The sequence below is a fragment of the Gopherus evgoodei genome, unplaced genomic scaffold (genome assembly GCF_007399415.2).
Source record: "Gopherus evgoodei ecotype Sinaloan lineage unplaced genomic scaffold, rGopEvg1_v1.p scaffold_56_arrow_ctg1, whole genome shotgun sequence".
Lineage (NCBI taxonomy): Eukaryota > Metazoa > Chordata > Testudines > Testudinidae > Gopherus > Gopherus evgoodei.
Genome location: NW_022060077.1, coordinates 233,688 through 241,966, shown reverse-complemented (window position 1 = coordinate 241,966; position 8,279 = coordinate 233,688). Strand labels below are relative to the sequence as shown.

Here is an 8,279-nt window from a genome sequence, read left to right as displayed (position 1 = left end):
ATTGTAATCCTGGTGCTCTAACTGTCAGACTGGCTGGTGAGATAGGCCTGGGCCCACTTCCCTGAATCACTTACTAGACTGTCAAAGTGACATTGAATCCTTTCCTGGCCTTACTGTGCTGTGTCAACGTGACAGACTGGGGAATCGGTCTGTGTACAACTAACATAGGGTTCCCATCGTTCCAACTGCATTTAACTGGACCACTGAGGGCCCATGCCCTGCCCTGCCTATTCCCCCAAGGCCCTGCCCCCTTTTAATTCTACCAGCAAGGCCCTGCCTCTGTTCTGCCTTTTCCTCCAAAGCCCACCCTTGTCGCTCACTGCTCTTCTCCCCATCCCCAACCTCTCACTGGATCATCTCCACCTCTCTGCCCCCAGCCCCCAGCTGGTCTCTCTCTGCCCGAGTCTGAAGCAGGAGCTGCTGCAGTCTGACAAGTAGCCTGCAGTGGATGCAGCGCTGGGGCCAACAGGACAATCAGGAGCAGAGCTGGAGTCCAGGAAGCTGTATAAAAGCAACTGAGGGTTGAGTGCAGGGTTGTGTGGCAGGTGTGCAAGGCTGTGCATCATACAGCTTGTGACCCCTAAGTCTCAGCAGAGTCCCGAGGGCAGAGACTATTGTGTGACTTATTGTTTTAGCTTTCAGCTTCCTCTCTTTCCTCCTGACTGAGGGTCTCTAGCAGGCAGGGTCCCTGCAATGGGGATGGGCTGGGAGTCAGGCTCTCCAATAATGCTTTATAGAAATATGCTTAGGAGTATAAATATGACATATCTGGAATATGTTTTATACTACATGTGTCCCATAGACCGCTTCTGCCAGCATAATTAACCAAGTGCCTCCCGCTGATGCAACATTTATCGGTCAGGGGTGTGTTTTTTCACACCCATGACACCCAAAGGTTTTACCAACAAAATTGTTAGTGTAGACAAAGCCTGAGTTGCATGCTGATAAAGACGTCCACTGCCTCAATTCCTGCACTTTTTAAGAAGATTGCAATTTTCTGCTGGTCTTCTCTGTCAGCAAACCCAGCTGCTTGCATAGATGTATCTCAAAACACTGCCTGAGTCTCTTCCCAGACTCTGCACCATTACCAGAGAGTTTCAACTGCTTGGGGGCCTTCAATTACTCCATCTCCAGGATGGCTCCTTTGTTCCTTCACAATAGCCCTGTTATTTCTTCCCTCTCCTCTGGTCTCCCCTCTGGTACGAGGGTTTGTCTTGGGAAAGCACGAGGAGGCAATACCACCTTTCGAAGGAAGGAGGCGTAAAGCCTGCCAGTGACAAAATTGTCCATACTGCCAGGTGTGATCCCTGCATGGCCAAGCAGGGGATAGATTCTACCTTAGAGAGTATAGAGTTATGTATCCTAGGAGAGGGGCCCAGATAAGGAAATTGGGGAAGGAATAGTGGGAGTACAGGAATGTCTCCTCACTGATCACATGGGAAAGGATGCCCAGGACAGAATGGCTGGTTCAGCATCTCTGTACCCAGGCACTCAGCCTGTGGTTCAGGCTTTGAGAGGGAACCGTGTAACTGACCTCTCCCTCTCTCGGGGGCAGAGAGAGGGGTAATGAAGGGTACCTCAATCCAGGTCCTAATTTTTCAGGAGTTTGTTCCTGACATGCTTGTGAAAACTAACCCTGTCTCTTTAGGACAGGAGGTCGATCCTGCTGAAAATGATTATTTATGAAAATGCTAATGACCCATTAGACAGAGGGGAGGAATAATTCCATGGATTGGTAAGACATGGAAGGCAGCTGTGAAAGAGCTGCTGAGATGTCATAAACAGATAGCTAAGGGTTAATGTTCTTTTACCTGTAAAGGGTTAACACAGGGAACCAAACACCTGACCAGAGGACCAATCAGGAAACAAGACTTTTTCAAATCTGGGTGGAGGGAAGTTTTGGGTGTGAGTTCTTTGTTCTTTGTCTTGTGTCTGTGCCCTCTCTGCTCTAAGAGTGATTTTTCTATCTCCTGGCTTTCTAATCTTCTGTTTCCAAGTTGTAAGTACAAGGATAATAAGACAATAGGTTTATATTGTTTTCTTTTGTATTTACATGTGTGTAGTTGCTGGAATGTTTTAAATTGTATTGTTTTAGAATAAGGCTGTTTATTCATTTTTCTTTTAAGCAATTGATCCTGTATATTGTCTACTTGAAACAGAGCCTATTTTTAATGTCCTTTTTTCTTTCTTTTTATATAAAGCTTTCTTTTTAAGACCTGTTGGGGTTTTTCTTTAGTGGGGACTCCAGGGAATTGAGTCTGCAGCTCACCAGGGAATTGGTCTGTCTGCTATCTACGAAGCCATCCTAGGCATTTACAGAGCATCTGACCCTAGGGAGGCCTAGGCACTATCCCAAGTTTTCTTTGTAATCAACTATAATTTTTAAATATACACAAATGCACAGAGCAGCCAGTTCCTCTCTGACTCAGCTCAAAGCCCAAGAGTTCTCATCTCCCTTTGGAAAGGTCCTTTAATTACTGTTTACTCTTAAAGCTGGACAACAAACACAGCAGTGCAGACATGGAAAGAAAGACATTGGCTAGAGTGTCTCCGGTCTCCGGCCTCTTTGCATCCAGATGACACTTCTCCCCTAGAGGCTGAGCGAACCCCACTGGGATTGCACAGAGCCCTGCATCAGCTCTCGGCGTGGGATGTTGTTGCAGACGCTGGGGTGAGAGAAGTGTGGGATATGGCTACCTGACGGGGATTCCCAAGAAAGACACTTCCACTTCGCAATTCACAGATTCCCATCTCTAGCTGGTGAGTTCACCTGCTGGACAAACCAAGAGCAACATGGGCCTGATGGGATAGAGAATAAGTCTATTGTCCTTAATGATCTGCACAGCCATTAAAATTCCCAGGCCCTTGCCACAGGGCTGAGTTTGACCCGTATCACTGTCCAAAATGTCATTCCTTTCTGTGGACACCCAGCTGCCCCTGCCAATGGCCTCACGGCCCGAGACAGATGTATTTTAGTGGATCCTTCATGATGAAAGATGTTAGTAGATGGACAGTACAAGGACAAATTTGGAGGCCATGCCCTGTATTTTGCTCAGGACCCACTAAGGCAAAATTTCCTTTGGAGTAAGAACTGAATAAAGAACTCAGGAGCCAGCTGTGTGTTAATGCACAGACACTGCTCGCTCCCTCCTCTAGCAATTTTAGGTTTTGTCTGTTAAAAGTGTGTGTGTGCGGGGGGAGGGGGGATCATTACCTGACTTTTATCTGCTGCAAAGAACTGAGGAATAATTATAAGAATTTTTGAATATGGGCAGCACTCTCCTAGCTTCATTTGAGACTTTGGCTGAACTGTTATGCCTGAGGAGACACCCAGCATTGCAAATGTAAATCCTAATCGTTACAGTCTGGCAAACTTAAAAAAAAATAAAATGAGATCTCCTAATTGAAGCTCTCAGAGAGCCTTAACTAAGGGGGCCTCCCAGAACCACCTACAATGGCTAAGCTGTTTACTTCAATAATGTCAGTGCTAATGAGTTCCACAGGTCAAACAGGTATTGGGTGTTAGACGTTCAGATTTTCTATGTAACTGAATGTTTCCTTGTTTGAGTGTTGTGAAACAGAGTAAATACAAATGCCTGATTTACTTTCTTTCCTGAAAGAGTCATATGATTTAAGGTCAGAAGGGGTGATTTGATCATCCAGCCTGATGTCCTGTATAACACAGGCCATTAAATTTTACCCAGTTACCCTTGAGTCGAGCCTTATAACATCTGTGCGACTAAGCCCTGCTCCAATCTAGGATTTTACTTTACAAAATCATAGAGCCATGGAGTTAACGGGCTACCAATATGTAGGATGTGTTGTGTCTAAACCATCCTAGAGAGACTGGCGTCCCGCCACCTTAGGGATACCTCCAGGGGAGGAGCTTCCACAACCTCACAAAGTGTCTGTTCCACTGTCCTCCTGTTCTTAAAGTTAGGAAGTTTTTCCTCAGATGTAATTCCTCCATCTTTCTTATCGCAGCCTTTCAAGTATCCAAAGACTGCTCCCATCTCTCCCTCAATCTCCTCTTTTCCAAGCCAAACACAAATGGTTGCTTCAGCCCTTGCTCGTATGCCTTGTCCTCTATCCCTTTGATCATCACTGTCGCTTGCCTCTGGATCCTTTCCAATTTCTCTACATCCTTCCTATACATCGGTGACCCAAACTAGACTCAATACTCCAGCTGAGGCCTAACCAGTGCCTGGTAGTTGAGTACTATCACCTCCCATGATTTCCATTTCCCTTTTCTGAAAAAATCAACACCCCTGAAAAATGTAGCTATATCAACCTAACCCTGGTGTAGAAGGCATTAGGTCAACAGAAGAATTCTTCAATGGACTTAGCTTCCCCTCTTGGAGAGATGGATTAACAACTTTGACAGGAGAACCCCTGCTGTCTGTATAAGTAGTGTCAACATTGAAGCACTCGAGCAGGACCATTGTAGCTTTTTAAGTGTAGATGAGTCCTTAATCAGATCTTCCAGAAAAGCATCCAGTCTGGATCTGCTGGCATGGGGAGTTGGAGAACCCACCACTTCTCTTCGCAGTGTGTTGCAAATGTTAATTGTCCAGAGTGGTAATCATTTAGCCCTTATTTCCAACTATAATATTTTTGGCTTCAGATTCCAGTGATTGGGTCCTGATTTTCCTTTCTTCAGTAGATTAAAGAGTATGTTATTGATATTTAAGATGAATAAATGAAGCTCCTTAAGTCACTCTCTCTGCAGATAAAATTTACAGATGACCCAAAGATTCGTAGATTGGTTACAAAAAGGAGGCTGGGGCAGGCACATTGATTGACCTGGAACATATGGTGAGCTGGGGCCATGGAAACAAAATATTTTAATACAGACAAATGCAAAGGGATCCTCTTGGAACAGGGAATGCAGTCTTGATCCACAGACCACGGCACTGCATTATGGGACACAAGGACCGTGGAAAGGATTTAGGGGTCATTGTAGACACCCAACTCATTGTGAGCTCCCAGCTTGATGCTGTTGCCAAAAGCACTGATGAGATCCTTGGATACATAAACAGGGGAGTGGTGAGTTGGAGCAAGAGAATGATTTTACCTCCGCACTGACTGTTTCCACTCCCAGGTTCCACATTTCAAGAAATGATGTTGAAAAATTGGAGAGGGTGCGTGTTTTTATGAGGTTCTCCAGGGATCCGTTTTTGGCCCAACACTATTCAATATTTTCATCAATGATCTGGAATCAAAGAGAAAAATTAACAATGGCCCATTGACAACTGTTTTCTAAGATCTTTCAGTTAGCCAGTTTTTGGTCCATTTTACATGTGCTCTACTGATATTGTATAGTGTGCATTTTTTTATCTGAATTTTTCCACCTACTGAAATAAACGCCTCAGAGAAATCAAAGTGTATTGCATCTGCTTGGTTCCCTTGGTTGATCAAAAGTGTGTTCTCATTTCAGGATAAAATCGGGTTTATCTGACAAGACATGTTTTCCATACACCATGTTGTTGACTGCATTAATTATATTCCTATGGCTTTTTAAACTAATCCCAGCCCAGCTTTTCCATTCTTTATTAATTTTGTAAAATCTTTTTTTTAAAAGTTCCCTTTTTTAATTGAATATTTTACATTTAACCCAGATCTGTCCTGTTCTCCCTCGTAACTCGGGTGTTTGAAACTCTACGATTCAGTTGTAGATGCTGTTTGTCACCATCCTTGTCTTCTAATGGACTGGGAAGTATTTTATCATTTTAGATGATATATGTTTCTCATTCTGCTTCTTTCCGAATGCAGAACACAAGTATATATTGAAGGTATCTACCTTTCCTGCAACATTAACAAACTTTGTTTCTCCCTCAAAGAATTGAGCTAAACCTTTTCTAGGATTTCTTTTGTTCTCAAAATACTTTAATAAGTTCCTTTTTGTGATTCTTAAACCTGCAAAACCTGGATTTTTCTATGATGTTTTTAGCATCTCTTATGAATTTTCATAAATTCCAATTTGTATTATTTGCTCTCTATTTTCCCTTTTCCCCATATGTTATATATTTCTAACCATTCTGTTCCCTCTCCCCCGCAACGCCCCGCCCCAATTGCTGCCTTCACTTTGTCAGTAAACCAAGTTTTTTGTCCAAAATTCTCTACTTTCTTGATAGTGGAATAGTGAATTTTTGCCAATCTCATAAACTCTTCTTCAAGAACTCCCAATTTTCATTCCCATTTTTAATCTTGAAATTGTTCCTCTCAATCACTTTTATTGATCTTTTGACTCTCCTTTGGGGAATTAGCCCTTTTGAAACACTAAGTGAATTGCCTCATTAGACTGACTTCACACTCTGTAAGACAATTCACATCTTTTCATGTATTTATACGTGCTCCTGTATTTTCCACTCCATGCATTTGATGAAGTAGGTTCTAGCCCAGGATAGCTTATTCCAAAATGAATTTGTAAGTCTCTGAGGTGCCACAAGGACTCTTTGTTGTTTTTGCAGATATCGTCTAACACAGCTAACACTCTGAAACTAAGTGTCTATAGATATTACTGGTCGGGAACTGTTCTGTATTTGTCCATTTGAATGTAATAAGTTCCATTTTTTATTTATCTCTCATCTATCATAAGCCCCCTTCTTTGTCTCTTCTCTATGCTCAACACTCTGTCGGCATATGGTGGCCTCTCCCATTCTCTTAGCCTGTCTCAGAAATCCCCTGTCTATTGGCTATACACTATATAGAGAACGAGTGTCCACAACGGAGCGCATGTCCAGAGCAGGGTATTCTCCATTCCCCTCCTTGGGCATCTGAACATTGTCTTTGTTTTGGCCACAGCTGCAAATAAGCCACTGTTTCCATGGAGCTGCTATCAATGATGCTCAGGTGTTTTCCAAGAGGTGAGTTCTAATTGGGATGTTTCCCTCTGGTAATGTTTTGTCAAAGCTTTGTTTCTTTTTCACTCTTAGATTTTGAGTGCCATAAAATGTGGACTTGGCATTAGTAGAGTCAGTTGTTAACAATTCATTTATCTGAATAGTGAAAATGTCATTTTTTCAGTGTGTGAAGAGTGACCAATTTCATTCACCCCTGAGAACAGTCCCCAGTTGTGCATGTAGTGTCTCATATTAACATTTCCTCTCCATTCAGGCATTGGTACTGTGACCATCACCCTAGAGCCTGGGCACATATACAAATTCAGAGGAACATACAGTAAATGCAAGAGACACCGTTCTGCCTCAGAGTTGGACACCTTCTCCCTTACTCCATGTCAGATTCTAACACAACCGACTTCACCAACCCCTCCACCTTCATCCTGCTGGGCATTCCTGGCCTGGAGGGGGCTCATGTTTGGATCTCCATCCCCTTCTGTGCTATGTACATCATAGCTGTCTCGAGGATCCTCACCATCCTGTTCATCATAAAGAGGGAGAGGAGCTTCCATGCCCCCATGTACTATTTCCTTTGCATGCTGGCCATCACCAACCTGGTGTTGTCTACATCCATGCTGCCCAAAATGCTGAGCACCTTCTGGTTCAATTCGAGGGAGATCGATTTCAGTGCCTGCCTCACCGAGATGTACTTCATTCACTTGTTCTCGGTGATGGAGTCTGGGATCCTCATGGCCATGGGTTTTGATCGCTATGTGGCCATCTGTGATCCCCTCAGACATTGCACTGTCCTGGCATACCACGTGGTGGCCAAGATTGACTTGGCTGTGGTGCTGCTTGGTGGCATGATCATACTGCCTTATCTCATCCTGACAAGGCAGTGGCCATATTCTGAAACCAACATCAGACCCGATACATACTGTGCACATACAGCTGTGGTGAAGCTGGCATGCGCTGATACCTGCATCAGTACTTATTATGGCCTCTTTGTGCTATTCTTTGTAAAGGGTCTGGATATGTTTTTTGTTGCCTTGTCCTATACCCAGATCCTCAGGGCCATCTTCAGCTTCCTGACAAAGGATGCCTGGCTCAAGACCTTTGGGACCTGCAGCTCCCACCTCTGTTCCATCTTAGCCTTTTTCATTTCAGCTCTCTTCTCCTCCCTCACATACTGATTTGGCCAGAATGTGGCCCTGCATTTCTGAGTTCTCACTGGCAATGTGAACCTTCTGGTGTCCCCCATGCTAAACCCCATCATCTACAGGGTGAGGACCAAACAGATCCAGGACAGGCTGCTCCGGCTCTTTATTCATAAAGAGATCTAATGTTTCTCCTTGTGCTCTGGCTCTGATCTCCATGCAGAGCTGTCTGGTAAAATGGTGCTGGGCCCTCTTCCCTAAGTTAATTACAGGACAGACAAAG

General features: G+C 44.0%; 1 protein-coding gene across 1 annotated transcript; it reads left to right on the top strand.

Annotated features, from left to right (window-relative positions):
• The first annotated feature begins 7,342 nt into the window (after positions 1 to 7,342).
• On the top strand, positions 7,343 to 8,032 carry LOC115643270 (olfactory receptor 52R1-like). The gene has a single exon (XM_030547151.1). The coding sequence runs from the start codon at positions 7,343 to 7,345 to the stop codon at positions 8,030 to 8,032; it is 690 nt and encodes a 229-aa protein (XP_030403011.1).
• The last annotated feature ends 247 nt before the right edge of the window (positions 8,033 to 8,279 follow it).